Source organism: Bombus terrestris, chromosome 10, assembly GCF_910591885.1.
Source record: "Bombus terrestris chromosome 10, iyBomTerr1.2, whole genome shotgun sequence".
Lineage (NCBI taxonomy): Eukaryota > Metazoa > Arthropoda > Insecta > Hymenoptera > Apidae > Bombus > Bombus terrestris.
The window spans coordinates 19,442,669-19,468,903 of NC_063278.1; the positions used below are offsets into that span (position 1 = coordinate 19,442,669).

The window sequence follows — 26,235 nt, forward strand, 5'->3', positions numbered from 1 at the left end:
ACAATCTTATAAAAATTCAATTGAAAAGTTTTCTTTACAACAGCTCCAACAGCTGTAGGAATTATAGTTGTATATTTGGATTTGATTCTCAAATAACGTGATAAAGAAAAAACGGTTTCCTGCAGACACTACATCTCGAGAGCAGACAAGAGGCAAAAAACATTTTCAATTACGTGCAATCAACTATAAGGGTGGGAAGACTATACTTACAATTAAATGAATAGGGAAGGAACAGAATTATAACGATAAACCTCGATATATAAAAGAAGATATTTTTATATAGAGATACAAATATAAATATACCTAAATGCACATATATACATATATTATTGTATTAATATAGCCATATAGTACTATGATATAGTACTGTGATGATATGTAGCTAAATAAATGATATTTAGCGTAAATGTGTTATTTCAATCGTATCATATGTGCCTTATAGTGTAAAATATTTAACCTGCTGTATGATTTAAAGGAAGAGAACGCTAAATATTTTGAATAATTTAAGCTCTCATGAGAATATGCTGGAAATCTCCCACGTGTATCTTATCTCTTGTAATTACAGTAGAAGTTTATATATCAGCAAATGATTTATTATTTTATACAAAGAAAACAGGCGTACGAGTAATAATTTCTTAAGTTATTCTGCGAGGCACGTCAAATAAGCTACAAATTTGGGCAAATAAATCAGGTTTCAGTTTCCTCTAAAATGAAATACACTGAATATGAAATTATTTCTCGAAAATAAGTTTGATTAATAAACAAATCAACTGAATTTAAATTTTAAGTGCGCTAATCGTTAAGAAATTATGATTCCATATTAAATTATGAATTTTAAAGAAGAACGTAATATTCGTTTAAACATTTTCAGAATAATAGCAGATATAATTTGAATTAATGAATATGTACACAACTATTGTTAGATCTAAGATCGGTTATAGTACAATTACTTACGAATCAGCAAATAAATTTGTTTTTAGGAAACTAGAATCTACACACAATTCTGTCTTACAAATAATAACTAGAACACTCAAAATTAGCTTTACTTCGCTATTCTATCTACTTCACTAAACAGTTATGTATATAGATTTTTATAAATTTGTATAAACGTATATACTTCAGTCTTCGGATGTTTCATCCACCATAACTTATCCAGAAATATTATACTTCGATTCATCGGAGAATACGTTATTTTCTTTCAAAATGTATTATATCAGCTTCAAATAAATTTATAGTCATTTATAAATCAAAAGTTCGTCTATCGCGAAAACTAATATACAGCAAAGTAAAGTTTAGAATTGGAAGTAAAAGTTTAAACGATTGAAAGTTCGAAATTCGTAAAATATAAGTTTTGGTACGTTCTAAAGCGAACAAACTTGTAAAACGATCCAAAGGCTATAAAATTCTAAAATTATCCGAAGTGGTACGAAAGTCTAAAACACAAACAAACTGTGAAATGTTCTAATCTTCCGTTTCTGATTCTGAAGGTCTCACACCCTTCAAAAACTTCCCTCCAAGATTAGCTTGGAGGATCGCGTCTCTTTGGTGAAAGGTAGGATTAGTCAATTATATCTCGCAGGTCAGCCTCCTGATAATACGATACTTCCGAGTATACGGAAAATTGTTGCGCTTATGTCCGCTGTTCTCAAGAAAATCGACGGGTGTTTACGCTAAATTGTGTGAGAGTTTACGATGATGTCAAATGCCGTTGAGAGTGGCGTGACTGGGAAATATCATTTCGACTTTTACGATCGTGTTCACATTTCAGCCAGCCAAAGTGTTCGAAAAAATATATCTATCGGCGTACTGAGTTCGCGAAAATGTCAATTCGTCCAAGATACCCGAGTATGCATCACAATACGCGTATGATATGAAGATACTGAATATAAAATATTCAAATTTTCCAAAGCATCAGATATTCGACGGTGTCGAATATTTTTAATAAAATTGACTATTATGAATAAGAATTATACATTACAATTTTGTGAATTTCTAAAACTTTTGTATAATAATTAGTATGTTTAAATGCACGTGCATATTCCTTTATTAAAAAGTGTTTTCGCGAGCAAAATGGGTTATTTGTTCTCCATATTTTTAGCAGTAAATATTTCATCGTATATACTGTTAACAAGTAAATAATTACTTTTGTCACAGAAAACAATTCATTCTTCAATTTATATATGAATAGTTGTATAATATTTATATAATTATATAATTTTAACACCAAATTTAATCATCAAATTATTTGAACAAACAGCCGTCAAATAATTTGGAGGTCCATTATAGATGTATAATAAAAGGTAACTTATTTCGTAAATGCAGGGGCTAGAAGTAGAAAAAGAAATTTATAACGGCGCGCAATCATATCATTGGGCGAATTGTAGGAAGTCCCTCGAGGAACCCCATCATGGACTACTTTATTTAAATTAGCGCCTCTTCTAGCACGAAGCACGACACTGAAATAATTTTCACCGCGAGCACGGTGTTGATATTACAACCGTGTTTCAAAAGGGAAAACTCTTCTGCCACAACATAAAGTATGTCGTGCAAAAAAATAATGTCCTTCCCTAGGGGAAGAATTATATTTTCAATTTGTTTGTTTCGGCTACATTATTAAACCACCGAAACACTGAACGGCGTATTACACGGAAATATTAAAAATCTACTAAATTCGAGACTATCACATGTATTATTATTCGTGTAAAAATGAGAAAATATGCATCGATAATTTAAACAAATATTTTCCTCTGCAAAATAAAATATATATATTTATATATTCGAGACATTTTATATTGCAAATTACATTCATACGAAATGTAAAACAAATATCTCATCAAAGAATACTTGGTTTCATCCGATAACATGGATGACAATTATTTTCAGTGGTTTTTATATCACAATAACTTCGCAGAAGAGGGTACTTTTGATATTTTTAAACAAATTTCTAAATCGATATGAAATTTTTGTCAATCTGAATGACGTCCATGCTCGTGTGTATACGTAAAATAGTCAGTGATTTTGTATATATACGATCTAAAGTAATCTGGTTTATGGCAATTCGATATAAACGGTGGAACTTTATATCTTCGAGCTCTCATTGAGCAAATCCGAATTTGGTTGATTCCATGCAAAAGTCACAAATCATAAATAGCGTAACCAATTAGCTAAATTACTAAACTCTGTTACTTAAGCATTAACGTATTCTGTAGTATTTGTAATATTTTAATAAATGTAATATTTATATATTTTGTAATATTTTAACTAACGTTTTAATAAATGTAAGCAATGTATAGACTTGTCTTAGATATCGCCGTATCGTGTTTGTTAAATAAATGTTACAATGCATGAACGAATAATTTCTGTTTAACAGAACCACCTCTTCGTGATGAACAATCGGTGAAAGTGGCAGGTAATCAAAGAAGATTAAGAAAATCATCGAGGAGAATGTCGAGGAAATCAGAGGGGGTGGATGAACGCCCCATGGATCCGGGGCTCAAACTTGGTACCACTTGAATGCAAAAGAAAAAGGTTTGTTTTTGTACGAAACAGAAATTTCCATATTCTTACTTAATTCGGTAGATATTAGTTTCTGTATCGCAATACTTAAATATGCTAACAATAAGCGAACGATTTAGTTTTACAATCAAACATCGTGCAAAGTATCAGATTTTAATCTATTGTATTATATTATTACCATTATTTTGAGTAATACATTTAATTACAAAGTTTGTTTATTCATGCAGAACGTATTTACAAATATGTTTAATTAAGAAGGACAGGAAAAATAAATTGCCAGATATAAATATTAAAATCAGACGAAAGTTACTTATATTTTTTGTAATTGTATCAAATGCTTTTTATGCGTAAAAAGGAGCTTGAATCTACAGTTACTCTGATGACTGATTAGGCATCTTATGACTGATTTAAAACAGAGTAACTGCTTTGAAATTGATTTTCGACTTGAATTCGAAATTGATCAAACGACTTGAATTTTTTTTTAATTAAAAGAATTAGAGTTGACTTGGTGAGTTATATAGAGTTGTATTAATATCTATAATTAATTTCTATTAATATCTATAAGTAATTAAAAAGCTTCGTGAAGCTTTCTCTCACAGAAATGTAAATATGCTTCAAAATATTTTGGATTCATTAGAAGAGCTGTAATTACGATAAAGCAACTGGAAATTACTAACATTCAAAGAATTTGCCAGAAGTCCTGAATCAAACATATGAGTAAATACTTAAAATTGTAACATAGAATAAACATACTTGAAAATTCGTTTCTGTAACATGCACTTAAGTTACGTATGTATGTGTAATCGTACAACACGTATCACTTAAAATATTATTTTTATCGTTAGATTTGTTACAGTTCCAAATCATCAGCACGACTCTATATTACTATATATCTTCCTTTGTATGCACAATTAACAAGTTTACTATTTTATTCTAGGAGTTAATCATACTGTAACGAATTTAATAAATGTAGTCGTCCTAATCAAATAAAATCGACAGATTTATAGTAATGGAAAATTTATATTTCGTTAATATAAATTTTACCGATATCTGCAAAGTGAACTCTATATGTTCTCTTATGTTAGAAAATAATTGTATTTCTATCCAGTATATGAGCTGGGAAACCTTTTTGCTTACATAATCCATATCAATATGTCTGAAATTGTATCATAGTCTGCTATGATTAAGTTCAATGGTAAACTGAAAATATTCTTTGTTTACCAATTTACATCTCTTTTACTGTTTTAAGTAAATACCCTTATACGCTTGTTTACAAGTCAAAGAATTTCCAATGAAGCTCTTTTTGAGTATTTCGATGTCGAAGAAGCAGAGTTATCGTTACACCTGTGAACTCAAATTAGTAACATTATTATCAATACGTTTTCTTCAATTCAGAAATTCTAGATTATTTTCTCGATCATCGAATACGTGCCATTTATACAGAAATTATTATTAGTTTAATTGAAATATATATAATTTTGATTCGCTAAATTATGTTAGTGAAATCTACTTGTAGTATCTCAATAGTTACAAAGCCCTAAATTGCTTCCAAAGTCTACTTATAGTCTATCTTAACATTGTTCAACGTTGTGTATGGTTATGTCTTGCTACTAAGCATCAAGAATACAAATATTGATTCTCTGTTTATCAGTTGCCCTTCGTTCCATCATATATGTAACTATTTCTGAACAGCGACAAAGAATAAATTGATAAGCACTTGTTTTAAAGTACAAATGAGCAGTACGCGGGATGGGCAAATCTTGGCTTTGGGCCCTGTTTCCTGCGACGATGACGACGATGACAATGATGGCGTACGTTACTGTAACGACGGCTACCTCGACCTCGGTACCGTCTCTTTTTACAACTACCAGCAGCGAGATTTTCGATACGAAAAGGGTAAAGTAGTTTAATGTCTCTCAATTTCTCCTTCAGTGGCCTTCTCGTTTAACTTGGACAAACTTTCTTATGTTTCATAATGTGATTAATTAACAGGCCATTGAAATATTACGTCATTCTACCCCCTACATTCTATATTTTCTCACAGGCTGCATGTTCTTTGTTCTTCTATATGTTTTAAACGACAAATACTTCTTTTTCACGATCCTTTGCTCAAAGCATTACCAAATGGCTATTTCGAATCTGAATACATCGTTAAATAATATCGGACCGGCACTGTACTAAGTGAGATATAACATTGACCTAACATCTAGCGAGTTGTTAATTCACATGAATCTCTTAGTTCTCGAATCTTTCTATTATTTTCGCGTTATTTCTAAGCAAATCGATTCAACGTATAATAAGGCTCGTAATACTGAAAAGTATTTTTTTATCTTAATTTGTATTTGGTTTTATTATATTTAATAATTTAGAATGACGTGAATGCGATGACAAAATGTTATAATGGTTTTGTAGAACCGCCTTTAGAAGGCTACAATATAAAACACATGACGCTTTATTCTTTTATAAAATACTGTTCGCTGAACACGAGCGTTACAACAAATAGAGATCTATTGTAACAGCACTCAATAATTGATATTGTATATTCGTTATTTTCTTTATGCCCTACGTTGTTAAGGCATTCAACGTTAAAACTACGAAACGGACGCTTGTACATTAGAATTAACTTATCTTCGTTCCTCATTCCACTGACACAAAATACAAAAAAGAACTTCCGTAATTTAAAATGAATTGCAAATTGCTTAAATTTAGTATATAGCGTTTAATTTGATACCGAATTCCAAGAAATAATCTTCAGAAAACAACAGCAATTACCAGATCTCACTACAGAGGGGAGAATGCGCTCGATAGGTTCTATTTTCCAACGATCTACCATTCCATTGATTTGCGCATTCAAGCTGTCACTAACAAGATTACTGACTTCTAACTCCACTTAGCACATAGGTCTGTATAAAAAGGAATTTGCGGAACGTCAATCTCCTCACAATGCGAAAGATGCGGCAACTTTTCACAATAATTGCAGAATTCTGCTCTACTAGCGATAGCGATTCAACAGTATAGAATAGCAATCATGCTTTTATTTCAGCTGGAAAATGTGACTTTCTTCGAATAGTTATATCATGTACATCGATCCTGGCAATTGTATTAAAACTGGAAATGTTGACTCGTGATTAGATTCAAAATTCTTGTTGTCTCAACGTGTCTGTCTCGGTTAATTTTTACTTTAATTACGACACGAGCTTACAACGAATATTAAGTAATTAATTATCTAATCGAGATATCATTTTTATTTGAAATACGATGGCTGCTGATGAATGGATTCGAGTTCGTTTGAATAAAATAAAACAGTTGGCTTTAAAGAGATTATTGCTATACACGCTTGCGTTATACATACATACGGGTAACGTATGATCACGTAAGTGAATTTTGGTTGCAATGGTGCGCTTGCATCAGGCGAATGAATGCTCTTTCTCTCCTCACTCCAGCAAAATTAAAAAATAAAAGTGGAAACGCGTATCCGTTGGAGGATTCAGTTTCGTGGATCCAATCGGGTATTCTCGAATGCTCTGCGGACGCTTCAAAAACGCTCCGACTGTTTTCATTGCGCAAATATCGAGCGAATGCTTTCATGGCGTGTTCTTGCAAATATTTGATTAACTTTAAGTGACAAAAAGAAAGCGACGATATGAGGTTTCCCGACTATTTTGTACAATAAATATCATCCGTACGCGCGTACAGAAAGTTCAATTCATTTTATTTCCACCGGTTATACGTGCAATTTGTTCGTTCGTGTTTTCGGCCAGTGTTTATACCAACTTGCTTATTTCCCTTCTGCAGAATTAAAATCTTCCGCTGTTCGCTAAAAAAGTTTGGAATTTGTAATAGCAAAAGAAGTACGTACACTTTATATGTCGAAATAAACCCTCGAAATTTGTTACTGTATATCGATAGAAGTAGAAGTTAACAAATAGATGTTGTATCGCGACCTAAGCTATGGGAATTGGAGTGTTGAAATTTATCAAAAATAGTGAGTCAAGAAAAATAACACAAATGTGGAGAAGAGATTGGACTAAAATTACGGCGCGAAAACGAATAAATTTGCAGTCGCCTGAAAGAAGCGATTATATTATACGACGTAATTCTATACTCAGAGTAAACGTAATTTTATTTGAACGTCCTTTCCCATAGCTCGAATCGACTACGACTACACGAAAGGAGGCCGATGCCCCCGAATCGATGTGTTTGCGTTAATTAGTCTAGGGTCAAACAGGGGCTAGTAGGAGCAAAGGTTCTTCCCATGTAACATATCCTAGTTGACTTCCTAGATGTTCCAATTGATTAGGGCTACACATCCTCGACTGAACAGCGAAACCAATATTCATCTGACAACATTTCAACAAGCTTATGGCGCTTCGGCTGAGTTTCAAATTAACTCACAATGCGCGTAAGTTGTGCCTTGTGTCGGTTGGAGAGGAATCGATAATCGTGAGAATGAAAATATTGCAAGTAACTGTGTTATTAATTGTTTATTTAATAATAGCGTGTAAAATTAAAAACTAACGTTCGTTAGAAATAAATTTTGTTAGAAAAGTCATAATCTTATCAAAATTCAGAATTATTACAGTTCAATGCGTTCAACCAAACATTCATTTTCTTGAAATTCAGAGAGATATATACGATAGTGATATAATCAAAGTCTGTTAGTAGTTACATTACAAGTCATTGAAATTATACCAGCATCAGACAAATGCTCTTTAACATTTAGAAATTTTGTGGAGATAAAATAATAATTTAATCAAATATTATACAAATATTCAATATTCGTTAAGAGTTAGAGCTATAAAATATTATTAAAGGTATATTATCTTCTTTTAAACTACAGAGTAACTGCAAGTTCTAATATGTTCCATAAGTAAAACTAACAATTGATATTACGACACTAAATTTTTCTTTGTGGAAAGTGTACTAAGTAAAAATTGGTAATGCATGCATTGAAATGAAAAAAAGAACAAGCAGAAAGTTCGTAATATGATAGATTAAGTTTTTGGAACTAAAATAAATATTTAATACAACGTTGTTTCGAATAAAAACTAAATTTGTTATTATTTCTTATATTTTTTGTAGGTGTTTTTAAACAAAGTATACTTCTACAGACTTTTTTTCTCATTTTTACTCTTAGAATATAGTTCTACCTCTTGATGGAATAAACCAAACGCTCTCCCTGTAAGGAATGCTACAATAGAGATAGGGTAGACAAGAGCTATCACCTAACACCCTCGGCTAACTAATAACCCTCATCCATCCTGTTCACATCGCACAAGGGAAAACCACGATCTACATAAAATTGGCTTTTAAATTTTTAAGTTAGTTAGCATAATCAAATTCTAAAGTACTACAATTTTTTCTAACAATGGATTAATTTTTGTTGCAAATTTACACAGCATTTTTATTTGAATAAAAAAAAGGGCTATTTTTAGTGTTTTTCATAGAGAAGAGATACGTATAGCAGTTAATATTTAGTATTTGGAATTCGAATTTAAATCCAAGTGAACAGGTTTCAATTTTACGAATCGACATTGAATTATCCTATTTAATATATTGCAATTTATGTTTGCTAAATTTATCTGCCTAAATTTTCTGCCATATACAAAAAAGTTAAACGATTATTCTGAATCATAATATCTGATGTGACAATATATTCTTTCTATTATAAATCTAGCTAGCATTTGGTACGCGTATGTTGCAAATGCGATTGATAACAGTTGACGACAAGGAATAGTTGGTTCGTTAAATGTAAATTCTGGAAAAAAAGATATTTCATATGCATCGATCTAATAATTTCATTAGACACACATATATAATAATAAAAAAAATATACATATGTATTAGCTACTAATGTTCTAAGATTTGCATAAATATGAAAAACAGTTTCATATTCGCGTATATCCGTTTGTAAAGGCAAATTTTAGTATAGATGAAATAGAAATCTCTGTAGCAGAAGTAAGTAAAATTATGCTCTGATAAATGAACAAATCGAGGTATACCTATTACAAGATGTTCAGTTTCCTCCTTTCCATACTTTCTTACATTCTCTGGCACAAACACTCCACTCGTCCTCAGGAGTACCACTTTATCGCTGATCTTTCTCTCCCTCTCTCTCTCTCTCTCTCTCTTTCTCTCTCTGTTTGACCTTTTCTCTTTCCGTTTTTCGTTCTTTATTACCAAGTGCAACTTCAATCCTTTCGATGCGTTCGGTGTGGATTACTTCAACGTATTTCTCCGCTGAGACGTACCTCTCAGGGAATTCGTAAATGCAACAAACGCTGTGTACGGGATGTATATATTTCTAATATTTATCGGAGTCTGTAATCTTTAGACTACGGAACTTGCTCAGGTTTGCTTCGGCTGTATCTCGCGCAAAGCGGTTTTGCTGAGTAGGCAGCTAAGCCGAGTCGCTGGCATAACCTTCAGCTCTGCTCAGGTAGTTTGTAAATTACAAGTTTAACGGCCGTCGATGAGAGGAACAGTTGTTTTCTCCCATTTAACGAGACGCGACAGAAATCTCAAGACGGTTCTAGCTCGCATGGTTCCGCTTGGATGCCTGCATAATAACACGACTTGTTGACAAGCAACAACTGGAAATAACTATCGCTGTCGCGACACCGGACGCCACATTCCATGCTGTAGAGAATGTCTTTCCTGTTGGCAGAGAACGAGATATTACCATCAGCCACCCATCAGAGTTAGAGATACAAAGCTTAGCTTTCGCACGTCTTTACAGAAATGTACGGCTGTTATCGCTTGGCTCACTCTTTGGAGGAGAAAACGACCGGGTAGCGATCGCCTAAAACTTACTAAAAATGCACAGAGACGACTACCTGGCTCGACCCTTGAAATGGAAACAGCGGCTGAATTATTCGGTAGTCGCCTTCCAGGGAAGGAGCACCATCGGACTGTCTGAACGTACGCGAAATACATAATATTGTGATAAGCGTGGAAAGACTAAAGAGTGGAAAACGATTGATCACTAGTCGCCTGATAAACTCAATAAAGAGAGTACGTGGGTTCACCTGGACGCTTGAGAATGCACAGAGAGAATTGCTTCATCCGCCGGAATAAAGAGAACAACTGGATTATCCAAGAGGAGGAGTACGAGTAGATTCTGGACGTACGCGAGACACATAATATTGTGACAAATGAGTATTATCACTTGAGTCACACTCTGGAGGAGAGAGCGGCTGGAGTATCTACCGATCAGCTACCAGAGAGGAGAATATAAGGAGTCTCCTGGACGCCTCGTCGCAATAATTACAATACGAGGTTTCGGTTGCTTAAAATCGGACATCCGAAAGCGAAGCATTTACTGATTTTGTTGAATTTAATTGTATTTGAATTGGGCTTGTAACATTCGTAAAAATGGATAATCTTCTACGCGTGTCCTACTACACAGAGAAATATGAAGGCAGTATGCGAGTCACGTGTTACCGTGTGAACGGATGCGATATGGGAATAGAAATGAGAACAGGAGAAGTAGATAAAGGGTCTTTCTACGTAGAGACTTCTTCTATCGTTGTCTTTGTGTGTTACGTTTACTTAAGTGTTAAGGATTATTAAGTATTAATTAAGAGTCTTAAGAATGTGAAGAATTTTAGATATCCGAAGAGATGTAAAAGCCTTAATCAAAGAAAGTTTGTTATGTCTCATAGATAGAACAGGATGTGCCCTTTTTCTTATTTTAATCAAATAGATTTGGACTTTTTAGTTTACAAAACTACAAACTATGTTATTATTATCAGTGTTTGATTCATTGCGAAATTAAGGACACGATGGAACATTAATATCGCTTTATGTATCGAGTCTGATAAGTTGAGATTAGGTCTATATTATATCTCACTAATCGCAATTTACTTCTGTGTAAAAAAATTCGCGATAAGGACTAATATACTTTCGGATCATTAATTTCAGAATTTTCACTCATTTCGTTTATTTCTTTCAAATTCATTTATTACTCAAGCAATTACGCTCCTAGTTATTTTTTCGACAACTGTTCAACTTGCGTGCGCATACTACGGATTTGCTTAAATATTAATATATAATTATGTATTATATTTTTATTCATGCATGAATATATATGATACAATTACAGGAATACAATTGCAGCCTAAGGGAACAAAGAAAATCATTTACATTTTAAGAAAAGAGAATTCCTCGTACTTAATTTTGCGTAATACGGTTGCGTAATATATAGTATCGAAATTGTATTGGACGATACCATTAATCATTCAATTTGGAATGCAGGTTATATTCTAAAACAAATATTTGTTATTGTACTCATTATGTTACTGTACATAATTTCTTATGAAATGTACGTATATATTTATAAATAATTTACTTGCTTACGTATTGAAAAATACTTGTAAAATTTATTTATCACCGATTGTATTAAATTTATGAAAACACATCGTGTGAAAGTTGTTCATATTTATGTGAATTAATTTATTAAAGAGTGAAAACATACAATAATTACAATGTTGAAGGAGGAAAAGAAAAATATTTAAGTTTGTAGCAAGATGTCGCTTCGTTTTAAATTCTGATTAATTAATTAATGCGATACATAAATTGTGTTAATTGAAAGGCGGGTATCGAAGAAGCTCTGGACGTGATAGAGGCGGCATCGACTGGATCGCTGGGTGAAGATTGTGCCACGACAGCTGGTTTTAAATCCTTGCCAGCTATCGTAGCACTTGATCCTCGACGTTACGATACAGCACGTCAAAAAGCTGACATGACAGCCCTGATGCTCCAAAATCTTGGCACTATCGGAGTATCAAGGCACAATGGTGAGTTACTAATAATAATTGCTAGAAACTTACAGTGAAACATTCTATGTAAGATTTAAGTTACAATCACTTTAAAAAAATTGAAGCAACAATGATAAATAATAATTATAGGGTACATAATATTACTATCTTTTTAGTTACAAGGTTAGTTACTCTTTTAATGTATAATACTAAACTCTATCAACTTTATCTAATATTTACATCGAATATTATCAACTATAAAAAGAGTACATTATTAATATCGATAATTGGAATAAATGAGGAATCCAATATGTTTTTAAAGAATTATCTTATCGGAATTCAATTTCATAATCAATTGAATCAAGTAAAAGAATATTATCATCTAATGATAGTGTTGGGGTTAAACCAAGATTTCTGATTTTCCGGTGAAATCAAAATAGAATAAGTTATATGATTGTAACGATCATACAGCGAATTGATTATTTTATGTAAAAACATAGTGATCATAATGCAAACAATTTATTACAGTCACTTAAAACTCAACCTATCGCCAATAATGTCCTGGAGACGTTAATCACCGACAATCTCAGGATCAGCTAAATCATTTAAGTCAAATAAACAATAATCGTTGTAAAATTGTCAATCTCAATGGCACAAGAAGAATGTAAAGTGTCATGGACTCATAGAATATTCAATACATTCTCTGTTCTGTTATTTTGGTAAACTTATCGCTATTATATATTTTCTCTACAATTTACACTTTCTGAGAAAGACATTAAAAGAAGTATTATTAACAAACATAATCGGCCAATGAATAAAATAAATTATGTTGCAACAGATTATCTTTCAAATATTCGTTAACCTTTCAACTGTGCGTGTATTTTGAAGAAGTATATAATATTGTAAAAATTTTACCGATGCCAATTATAACGAACAAACTTATCGAGCAGAAGACTGTCGAAGTCTTAAATAGCAGATAACACACCGTTTCCTTCTCCCACTATTCCAACATAAATGAAGACAATAAACAGCTAGCATTTCGTATCTAAAGTATTAAAACAATTCTCAAAGAATACATCTTTTATGTCACTTTAATCACTCGTACAGACAGTGACGGCTATAATAAAATCCCATTTATCGTAACTCCATTTAGTGGAATGAAATTTGAAATTTTAGTTAATGTCCGATCAAATGAACTCCTGTCTTCTCCTGTCACTTATCTGAACACGAACCCTTACTATATATACCTGAATTCTTTGTTTCCCAATCGATTCAGACAAATGGAGTTTGATCGTAACATTTCACAATAGATTTTCAAGTACTGTACGCGTTGTTACGACACACGGTCGACTTTTCGTGATATTTAAACCTTGGAAGTATTTACATGCAAGGTAATATCTAATCTATCTTTTGGAACAATTACCCTGAAAATGTTAAGGCGAAGAAATTGTAATAAGAGTACATACATGTTGAATAGTGATAAACAATTTACCGATAAATAGTTGATACACTAGAAGGCGCGTACACAACGAACTTTTCAAATTACTAATTAACTATGATTTGTTAAATCGAAAGAAATTTCCTACGTCTCCATTCATGTGCAAAAGTTTAACTAACTCGGCTAGGAATTAGTGGTTGACAATCTTTGTGTTGCTGTCTCAAAAGAGAGTTACTAATTAGAATGTCTGATATCTAATCGCCTGTAGCGCGTTTTCACTTGTGAAGGGTTAGAGGCGATGCTCGTATTTATGCGAGTTGAATGCGAGCAACGATGCGGAATATCCTCTGGGTCTGACACTTCTATCATTGTACTGTTACAACCGGATGTATGCTTCGAAAATTCTTACATTACGTCTCTATTGCTATTTGTAGACGAAGGAAGCGCATATCCTATACAAATATTTAATCCTTTCCCTTAAGACGAACTCAACGCTTTACACGTTGAGCTTAAACCGAAAATTGTTCTTCAAAAGTAGCAATTTTTTAAATTAACTCGTAAATAGCATAATGTAAACGAAGTGCTAATACGTATGTGCTGTTGAAACAAATAGAACACCATAGCAATGTTTTGGTCAAATCGTAAATCTCGTAAGAAGCACCAAAAGCGAATTCACGATAGTCCTGCTTACATTCAACAATCAATGCTATAACTATACTGATAATATTGTCTATTTTGTATAAGTTTTGAGTTCATTTCTTCGAATAAATGTCTTTAAACTAGTTTAAATAATATTATATTAGATTGTTAATAATATAGATTAAATATTAGTCGTCGAATCTCAACATTTCATGCTGCGTCGCTTATCCAAAAATTTGTGAAATACTTAGATTCTCAAATTTGGAAAAATTATTTTACAGGTGCGTGTTATATATTTGTATAGACTATATATAAAAGTATAAGAACATTCTTCTTTTAATATTCTAGAGGATGTAACTCTCTTAAAATGAGATAACTATAATACTTAATGAATAATATTCGCACGTGTAATATTTCTCAGTATTATGGAACAAACTCTGACAAACCAAGGAAACTAAACAATAAAAATTCCTTCTTTTATTTTATAACGCATGAAACATCTTTCTCTAAAATTTCTTCTCGTACATAAGAATTAGAAGAAAAAAGGACATAATGGTTTGACATTTCAAAATATGGGAACACTTTCTTGTCGTTATTGAATTTTGAATCGACAATCTACGAGAGAAGCGTAAAATCGATTTGCCCAATAAACCGAGCACGATGACGGGCCGCATTGTCAACAGTTCAATTTATACGGAGCCTGGTATATCAGCACCTAATCGAATTCCATCGGCTGAAATGGTAACGAGAATATGCATACCATCGAAATACATTGACTACCCTCTATATGGTTGGACTGATTTTAACTCTGGGCATGGATTGATTTTAAAATGAATCTATAAAGTTTTTAATAAATCCACAACTACAGTTACAAAAATACACTTTCTCGAAATTTTATAGATTTACTCTTCGTAGTTAAATTCTGTAACGATATTATTCGTGTCTCTGTCGTAATTCTACTTACGATCGAATCGAATAACAATCGTTTCAATGACGATAGAATTAAAAAACCTTGCTCGGATAATATATTATACAGAGATGTTTTTTTATAACACTTGTTTTTATTCTGTTCGTGTAACAACGCTAGAAGCTAATATTATTATCATTCTTTTCTATATTTTTTTGAAAGAAATCCGTAATTACACGTTTGTCGCATAATCTTAAAGCTGATCACATCATTGATATTTTAATTAAACGAATTCTTAAGGCGAAGAAGTTATGAGGAATAAATTACATCACGTGCTGTGCCCACATTTTTTTTTTCTTTTTTTATGAATGAAGGAATTTTGGATACTTGAAGGTCAACTTCGCTTTATGTTGTATTTAAGGATTTGTTAAACGGTTAGTTACATTTTTCGAAAGCTTTCGAAAGTAGCTCGCATAAAATGTGTCACAATTAATACTTTGGTTTCTCTAAACCAAACTATTGCACAAATAACGTAGAAGTTAATGGCTTATAGCAATTCAAGCAATCGATATATACCTGATTTTCCTATCTTATAATTCGTTGTGATGTCAGTGCTTTTAGATGTGTTAGCAAAATCATTGCTGATGTCAGTGAACGACGCCGTAGAAACGAGGGTGATCGCACTAAATACGTCCACGGGTGCGGTGATTAGCGCAGTCTGGTTGGAAAGAAGCCCAGGAAGCGTCGGAGAACCGTTCAAGGTCGAGAGTCACGGACTTGAGCCAGGATCTATACCGGATCCAAATTTGCCATGGTTTGAAAACGCGGGTGCCACCACAGAACTGAGGTTCGATTTGCCTACTGTATGAATTTCAAATCCTCACGCACTTCGATAAAAATGCATGTTTTGCATGTATCAATTGCGCTATCATTGCTTTTATATTTCCAATCGTTTATGAAATTTCCAATTCTTTTAGATCGAAACTACTCGAAAAAATTTAGACAATTTTGAACAGTATAGTCAGCGTACGATTAGTTTCTCCTAGGCGTTTATACCTTTCACCATTTATACCCTTAAATGTATCAAAATAAATCGATTCCACGACTTTTACGAAGCAATGTTAACTAAAATACGTTGTTTCAAATAAAGCATCGCTTATTCATAAGGATTATAAATTTTTTATACATTTGGGAAGAATACGTTTCCTAGTTCGCAATTGTGTTCAGAATATCACAATTATAAAAATCTCAGATTGCGAAATAAAGCTTCAATACGTATGTAATACGTACATACGTCGTGCATAGGTCTTTTCTATCGAGGAACGGACTTTGATTAACAATGGATATAGGCGTGGCAAATGAAACAGAACAGATAGAAAAATATGATATTACGAAATTGGTAAAATACCCTATCCGAAAGATTTTGATCTCTTGTTTTTTGCAATAGCTATAATTTGTCGCTTTATACGAATTTTACGACATGATAAATTTGATATATTTTATTTCTCAGATAATTACAAATATTCTTCAGTTATGTCTTTTGCACTGATAACAGCAGCTCAGCAACGAGAACACTTTAATTCAGAAATAAAGTTTGACAGATGTACCATATACTGCATTTCTCACGTACGACTTTGAATAATCCTACGTTGTTCGAACATTTAAACTTGTTCACACGAGCTTCCAAGTTCGCTCGATAAATTTCCAATCGAATTAATTTTCCAAGATTGAACTGCTAAGATTAAAAATTTTTCATTTTTATATTATGAGTATTTCTCGATCACTTTTATTAAAGCGTATCGTTGAAATGACCAGCATTCTCGTCCTTTTTCTTTCTGTCTGTTATACAACCTGAACTGGTACCCAGCAACTGGATAACCAGGTCGTCGTATAATAGGAGTCCACCTATTTTTCCCCACCACCTATGATTTTTTATTCAACTATAATAGGAGTTCATGTTTGCTCGTGACACATTTGCTCTTAAATACATAATAATGTTGCAAACTAGTATCGAAGCGTGAGAATGTGTCATATAATGCGCGACCCTTACTGTTTACTATTTTATTGTTAGACGTTCATATAAATGGATCGACACTCGGCAGCGGTTCAGATTATAGCTCAGATAAAGTTCAGTGAATTGGGAGCTAGTAAAATTTCGTTCGTATTTATTTTATGTCAAATAAAATTTATATAAATGGAATTCCATCGTAGAAAATCTTGGCCTAAAATGTTCTTTGTATCAAATTATTTGTAATTCCAGAAATTACCACGATTGAACTTTTCAAATAGAGAAGGTTTGTCACGATAACAAGAACAGTTTCATTGAACCTGAAGATTGGAAGAGTAGCACTTTCACGAACGAATTGAAGTTCAATTGTTTCGAAAATTAAGGGGGAAGCTACATACAGTTGGTAGAAGGAACGACGTATTAGAAAGTAAAACACGGTGTGACAGAAGCTGGTGAAGTCAGTTTGATAAGTTCGCTAAGATTAAGGAAACCGTGTATGATTTAATATATAGAATTATTTCAGATAATATTTTACTGTATACATAGGAAGACTGACGACAAAAGATTGCGTCTTTCAACATAGTAACGATAATAATTATCAATATAAATATAATTATCTGCTAACATTTTTATACACTTAAGGGTTTTAAACTCGATGTTAGTTTTATCTCAGATTTAAATAAAATTGAGAGCATATACTTTGTTTTAAGATCAATTGATGATTAGTCATGCTGATGTCAATGCACAGAATACGGCTACAGAGTATTAATAATAATTTTGTAAATAAAATATGTCAAATTTATGTCATAAGATAAAGTACAGATTTCTGCTGTGAAATGAAGTGGATCGAAATTTTCGAACAATGTAATTTAACAATCTCGTAAGTAAGTGGAAATAATATTTTTTGTTTGACATTTGTATTGCCATATATTTTTCGGGTTTCGACAATGTTTTTAGTAAAATACTACGCTCTGTTCCAATTTGCAGACATGAAACTGACGGTTAACCTAAACCGAGTTTCAGGTCTGCCCCGAAGAAATAAACTGAAATGTACACGAAACGTCGAAACACAGTGCGACGTGCTACAGTGTATTAAAAACACAATCGAATCCCGAAGAATCACAAACATGTAATTTGATAAACGTGAAAGTTTAAAATCTAAAATAATATTTCTTTCTCTTCTTTTTTCCTTTTTGGTAATATCCAATAATATCTACTATTTATTTTAGAAATCGTTTTCAAGAAATGTAAAATGAGAGATTCATATAACTGGAAACTTTTGCTCGACACTGTACCTTTCAGTTTCATCTCCAGTCGAGAAATTTACTCTCAAACTCTGTCACAAAATTGTTGTCATAAAACTGTGTTCTAAAAATCTCCATTGAAATGTAAATTCTTCACTCTGCTTTCTCTATATACCGCTTCTTTCATTGATTTTTTCATCACTTGAAACTTAATATGAAAAACTGATAGAATATGTGCAAAAGACTGCGTACATTTTTCCACAACTTTTTATTTGTAATTCGATAATCTATAACAAAATTAAGGGAAAGTAATCGTATAACGTGAACTCCATATCAGAAATATTAATTCAATCGTTTATTTATACCAATTTACTTTAACCAAACATTATTTCCTCTAACAACATGTTTTTTATGTTTCTTTATTCAAAATAAATTCTGCTATATAGTGTGCCCGGTCTATCTCGAACCGCTCAAATATTTCGAAAAACATGAATCACGCGAAAGAATATTTCAGACAAAAATTGCACTATATCGACAGCGATATACGTATCTACTACACTCTTGTGTATTCGACCTTGTCATCACCTTGAAATCTCCTGTGAAAGACTATTGAGATTATAATAGTAATATTTGAAACCAATCCGAAAATCTATATGGAGGTTACAAGATATTTATTGTAAATTTGCTGTTAATGAAAAATTAGTATACGGCATAAATTGTATACTGTCTAAATATACAATTGATGCTAAGGATATCTGTATTGTAGCTTATAAATATACTGAATGTAAACTAAATCACTGTAATGAAATTCTTTGGCGATTCTTTACCTCCTTCTCTCTCTCTCTCTCTCTCTCTCTTTTGCGAGATGTACAAATAATAAATACATATCTTATAACTTCTATATAATTTTCCAGATCTGTTTAAAATTTTACTAGTATATATAATCACATGTCTTGTTACAATGCCAATGAATTTTCAAAATATTTTGTATCATATAGATCATATTCTAGAAATGTTCGAATATTTTCCTGAGCCACTATATATCGAGATAATATTGTCATTCTCGTTCCTTCTTGTAACAACCAGGTCCGTTTCGTTATTGGTATAAAATATTTCCAGCGATCAATATTTGAACGATGAATTAAGCATCGTTTTTTCCTATGACACTAACATTTATATTCTTCTTGTTCCTAAACGTAATAATAATTATTCATAATTAAACATAATAATCGTAAACTTTTGCAAAGCATAATATAAATTCTTTCTTATTTATCAACTTTAAATATGATGATTTTTAAATAACAAATTATGACGTAAATTACAGGTTATTCTATTGTTCGAAAGTATACAATTTGTTCCGAAAAGAGCTGATTGTAACTGAAAATGAATATTTTGCCTCTCTTTTAAGTAAATATTACAGCCGATTATTGGAATGGGTTTATTCTTCTTTAATTATTATTCATGTTGTTCGTATAAAAATTTGTCTGATGTTATTAAGTCGAACAAATGCAATCTGACTTTATGCGATGCTTATTTATTAGATATTAAGTATTCGTCGAAAACATTATTTAAAAATAATGTATTCACATTTGCACATAGCTTTTTAAGAAGCATCAACCTGCACGCACGCACACGCACAAGCACAAAACATTTTTGTTTTGCACTTCGCCCTTCATACTTGATTTTCGTTACCTCTTCTCGGTAAAGTAACCGATTTTAACATATAGGAACGGATAAAAAGATGATTATAAATGACGAACAGTATTGCCAATGCAGTATTGTTACATACATCGTGTTTTGGTTGTAAAATTTAGACAAGAAACAGGTATACATATGCAATATGTTTTAATTTGGAAACAGTTCTACCGAGAAGAAAATAAACATTTCATAGGCGCTCCACGATCATTCATCATCCTTCATCATCTTGTACGAGCGTCAAGTCATAGAAACTCGATACGCAACAATGAGATACGTTTTGAAAAATTTTAGGTCTTGTCAAAGTGATTATCACAGTGCTTATCCAAATGATATATTGTCTGAATGTTTCAATGTTCATGATTTTACAATTTACATGCTATCTGTTACATACATGGAGTATATCGAGTTAAATTATATAAATATTCTATCGAATTATCATCAAGCATAAGTAAAATACATCTATAGCCACGATAAGATTAGAAATAAGAGCATAAAATATGCATAAAAGAAACTTTATAAAAAATCAATGATTTATGTTTGTTAAGAGACTCGAAGTTACGTCAAAAACTATAAATTGAACATTTCGTGGAAGTTCCTTCGTTATTTACTACGACAAATCCATTGACAGTTATCCTACTATTCTTAATTCTGTTAATGAATTGATTTAAGCAATGATTTAAACAAATTTATTGAATAGTAAAAAAATATAATGTTTTCCCAATAGAATTAAACGATTAACACCGTGTACCGTCTCTTATATCACTACATAAATTTGATAAAAGAAACATTTTTTATAATGTTTTTGATGTACAAGAAATATATTACAAGTTGTATAAATTCTAATTTGTTTTGATAAAATACACACTACCGGTAGCTGTGCCGTCAAAATGTTTATATTAAAATTAAATCTAGTCACAGGATTAAATAAAACACTTTCTTCGATAAGTATCATGCAACTTTGTTCGAATTTCTATACACACGATAGCAAAAAAGGAAACGAAATACTATATCGTAAAATTAAAATGTTTTTATGGAATAAATAACTTATTAACCCCTTGGCATCGAATCGTATTAAATGGTAAATCGTTATATATTTGCATGAAAAACACATTTAGCTGCAAGAGGTTAAACTTTTATCCTCTTTACGATTAGTAGTTTCGTTTAATTTACTATTAGATATTCTTTAGATTTATAAATCTTTTATATAATGCATATATGTTGACTTTATTTTAAATTGAATGACGAAAAACATCTTTTTTTATGGTGTAAAATCTATATCTACGCATCTTTAATCGAATTGTAATCTATTTATCTCTTTCTTTTAAAGCGGTGTAAAATACTTTTTATGCTATTTCTTTCTTTTTCGTGCTAATCATAATAATCGAGTTTTCGTACAACTTTTCATATATTTTGTCACTGAACTTTCTTGTCGTATTATTTCGCGACACCTGTAGCAAGTTTTTAGGCAAACTTTCAAATTTATTTTTATGTGAACTATAACATGCCTCTCATCAAGAGCAATTAATGACCTTATTGCCTTATTACTTCCTTTTAATCTCTTAATTGTAAATGAGGCTTTCAGTTTTGTTTATACCGTTTTATTTATAACTTCTATTCGCAACATCTGTATCTCTTCGAGTACGATTTCCTTTGCTCGAGAATGAAAGCTCACAAAATTCTGATCCTTCTGTTTATTTCTAATGATCATTTTACTAAAAATATCTTCAACGTAATACAGTGTAAAAAAAATAATACGAAGTCAACGAATAGTAATATATACGTCGGATTATCATTAGAATTTTGAGCGCGTAATAATTCTTCATTTGTATTAGCCATCGTTTTGCTCAACAGAGATTATATTTACAAATATAAATATGACTTTTACAAAGTTTAACGAATAATAAGTTTAACGAATGCTATTGACAACGTTCTTGGGTTCAATAACGAATCCACGGTCAACGGGGAAAACTCTTTGTACAATAGAATATATTTTGAAACACAAAGTGACGTTAGCTGTGACGCTCGGTTACTTTCTGACTGACTCACAAGACGATACCAGTAAACTCTCCAAGGTGATCGCAAGAATAAAAGACTGATACGATCACATTTGTCAATTGCATATTGACAGGGGATATCAACAAAATTCCAAGCGCCGTTACTAGGCAGACCCGCGTAGAGCCGACATTGCTTCTGGCCGGGGCTTGTTTGTTAATACAGCGTGTGTCCCTCAATATCGGTACTTCTTCTGTTAGGTAAAAACATTCATCCCGTAACCGTGGACCGGCGACCAGTTGTGTCATCTCAAGCCCAAGTATTGGGGAACTTCCCAAAAGAAAGGCCTGATGTCCCTACATCTCCGACATATATAAATAATAATGAAATAAATAATATATAAATAATAATTTTTAAATAAGCGATTGAATTGCGAATTTTATTATTACGCGATATTGGTCTTACGATACGAATAATGCAAATAAAATGAATGTAGTTGAACAAGTAACTTTAATACATTATATTTATACTATTCGATGTGTTACAAGATCTGTCAATTGACACTTCTGCTGCGTCCTACCTGGTTCTTTACACATTAAGTAACAATTTTACTTTTTCTTTTATTTCGTTCATTGCGTATTACAGATATCGTGTGCATTGTATTCAAGGGTCTTTATTTTGAAGGGGAACATAAACTCTAAAACAGAACTCTACGATAATCAATACGCTATCGGTATATCGTTAAAGGTTTTTTATTACATACACCCATGTACGGCGCCGTGGTATTAATAGCTTGTATCGTAAAACTAACCGTCGAATATAATAAAACAAAGCAATTGTTGCAAATACACTTATGAAAAATGTGTAAATACACGTACAGTTTCCCTTTTCCTGATGATCAATTACGAAGAATTTTATGTAACTTAGTTACTAATTAAACGATTACTAATGAAACGGCTTTTATCTTGAGAAAAACATTAAAACCGACAAGACTGTAAAAGTTGTTTATCGCAGGTTACACGTATAAAATTTATACAGGTTCACATTTTCAGTCTCCTCTTAGGCTATGCGGGTCCAATTTCTTCTTCTTCTAATAACAAAAAAGCTGTGCCTGATGCAATCACGTCGTCAAATTCGCGTTGTCTTCGTAAACGATAAATTGTCGCTGGTGCGCGCATAACCGTAACGACTGTAATTTTACGCGCAAGCAATGCTTCTACGTGGCATATAGAACATCGATAACTTCGAAATTTCTCAAAGAAGTAGCCTTAAAGATATATGAAGCAATCATGACGCATAACTTGAATAAAATAACGTCGCCTATATGACTTTACCTTTATCGCGTACCCGACCAATCTCTTCGAGCAATTAGAGCGACGCTTTCCGAAACGATTACTATTCTCTTAAAAGCACATTTTGGTCGAACTTGTCGTTCTTAGGACGAGAGACTAGGGGCTGCGATGAGGATCAAGAGATGTTGTACGAATCATTCTTTACACACGTGATACATACATATAGGTATGGGACATAGTGTGCCAATCTCGTGCGACCCGTACTTTCTCGCTTGTCTTGCAAAGATCAATTACCGTGGAAATACACGCGGTAGTTCCTATTTATAGAGGACTTCCTGTAGAAGGCACTTCCAATTTACTATCGTTTACGAACTTCACATGACAAAGCTATTCGCCTGCGAAAATGCTCGACAGTAATTACGGCAAGTGTTCCGTACACGCGAATATCGCCAATACGAAATAAAACAACGGGAATTCGAGACGCATGGACGATTAAAAAACGAAATACTTCTCGTAAAATTGTTTATACGCTTGTTTTGCAACGAGGCATTCTTTCATCAGCTTCTGCATTCCAGTTCCATGGCTATAAATTTTCGTAATCGTATGAATGTACTAGCAAACGATGAAGTTAATGGATTAGCATATAATATACGCCACTGTATGTGTACAGATTTGTTTCCAAATTATCTCGTAGAAAAGTCACTGGACTATTCCCTGAATTATTATTATAATGTCGTAGATGATCAACAAATCAAAATTCCAGTTTGGAAATAACACGAACGGTCACATCCAGTTGATTTTGCACAAATCCACGGAGAAAAATATACTCGCAATGCGGATATAATGCTGTGTTTTTTTAATAGCAGCACTTAGGTACGATATTTTATATGACAAGCATAATACTCACTTGGTGGAATTCTTTATAGATATTTTTGTATTCTCTGTAAATATTGAAAATATTGGAACCATTATGCTGTTGAATGTGAGTATTTCTTTTACCAATTCGAAAAATTCTTTTCGTTCAAATTTTGTTAATACTTTCTATTGGAAAGATCAAGAAAAGATTTTATGTACGTACACGTTACTTTACACGAAGCTTCGATAAAAGATTATAGAAAACGAATAAAAAACGAAGGGAATAATTTTTTTGATTTGGCTGCTGGACTTTCGTGTGTGGGAAATTAAAGAAAAAAGTATGCAAAAATATATTACTATAGGATTTTTTTATTTATTTGGAAATATTAGAAATTAGGGTTTCCAATGATTTCTATCCTATATGATAAGTTTATTGATCGATAGATCTATTTACAATGGATTAAACAGGAAACGATGGTTATTTAACGCGAACTAAATACAGTAATGTGCTATAACTAAGCCAACTAAATAGTTAATTTACAATTTACAATTAATAGTTTACAACTCATAACAACTCAGCAACTCAACTCTCGACTCCTAACAACTCGACTCTCAACTCACAACTACTCAACTCGATTCTCAACTCACGACTACTCCACTCGACTGTCCAGGTGGCGACCACACGGTAAAACTACCAGGCCCTTTTGACCTAACAGCACTTAGGCCTTCTCGCAATATTGTTTATGGCGATATTTCTTAGGCAATTTGCCACGATACTACATTACAATTAAGACGTGTGATTAAACTGATAAGAATCGATCACTGACTGACTGGGATTAAGCAAAATGAACTTCGTAGAATGATAAATTCAACTTTTTCATACTCTCGGTCCTATACTTTTAACAGAACGAGCAATCTTTTGAAATGGACCATTAATACCTGGTAACGTCATTCGTTAATAATTAACTTATGTCATAACTACAAGTCTGTTACATCCGTGTTTTATATTCAATTTCTTAATTATTTAATAAAATTTCGAGCAATGTAATATACGTTTATATAAAATTATTTTCCTGTTTACGCTTATAGAACGTATTGGTAAAGGCTGACAGAAATAAGCTGTAACACCTTGTATATGTTGTTGTATAAGTTTATTTATTTATTTTACTTTCAAATTATTACAATCCAAGTACTTGCATACACTCGTTTGCAATGGAATGTTGATACATTCAGACAATTATTTCGAGATTAGGAATTTAATGTTCGTATTATATACCGGATGACCGTGAAGTGCCAAGACTACGGGATGAAGGAAAGAATAAGATGTATATACAATAATGGGGTCGTTGCACAAAATACGTGTGCGTAAAAAGATCGAAGTTTCTATGGCGGTTTGTGGCGTTTGCGTGTTATCCCAGGTCACCGAAATTCATGCAGTCACCGGCGATTGAATCCTACAGGGGTTGGTGGACCATCCCGTATTTCTCCTGCAAAAGTCATCGCTGGTTGATTTCGTACAGTGTTAACATACGGCCACCAGACGCTCGTCATGGGTTCGTATCCAGTCATTTATCTTAACTTTTAATCCTTCACGTTAATAATTTAGATTTTTATCAAACTTCGTTTCATTATTCGCAATTAAATTGAATTCTGTCGTTTGATTAAAGATCGTATTAATTTTTAACGACTACGTGCAAATGTAGTATTATTTTTTTAATTATCGTTATTAAAATTGAATCCTGTTTATTTCGAGTTGAACTCGTATACTTCATTACATTTACGTCGCAAAATTAATTGTAATTAATTAATTCATTCTAACTGTTTTCAAGTACATTTTTAGACAATTAAAACTTGCGGTCGACATCGGTGTTACCGTTACGTAGCAAT

At 32.4% G+C, this 26,235-nt stretch overlaps 1 protein-coding gene and 1 long non-coding RNA gene across 6 annotated transcripts in view; both read left to right on the top strand.

Moving 5' to 3' along the window:
* LOC100644772 (probable G-protein coupled receptor CG31760) overlaps window positions 1-26,235 on the top strand; it is a 70,277-nt gene that overhangs the window by 32,034 nt on the left and 12,008 nt on the right. For 4 of the 5 annotated variants that reach the window (XM_012313072.3, XM_012313074.3, XM_012313073.3 and 1 more), the window contains exons 2-6: window positions 3,371-3,528; window positions 5,245-5,412; window positions 12,110-12,314; window positions 15,872-16,106; window positions 25,767-25,901. In XM_012313072.3, coding sequence (XP_012168462.1) covers window positions 5,266-5,412; window positions 12,110-12,314; window positions 15,872-16,106; window positions 25,767-25,901 — 722 coding nt within the window. In that variant the 5' untranslated portion in view covers window positions 3,371-3,528; window positions 5,245-5,265. The remainder of the gene's footprint in view (window positions 1-3,370; window positions 3,529-5,244; window positions 5,413-12,109; window positions 12,315-15,871; window positions 16,107-25,766; window positions 25,902-26,235) is intronic. The other variant, XM_012313076.3, reaches the window with a different exon arrangement.
* On the top strand, window positions 16,113-20,480 carry LOC125385841. Its single transcript, XR_007225523.1, has 2 exons — window positions 16,113-18,147; window positions 18,497-20,480. It is a non-coding gene; the product is annotated as an uncharacterized LOC125385841 (long non-coding RNA).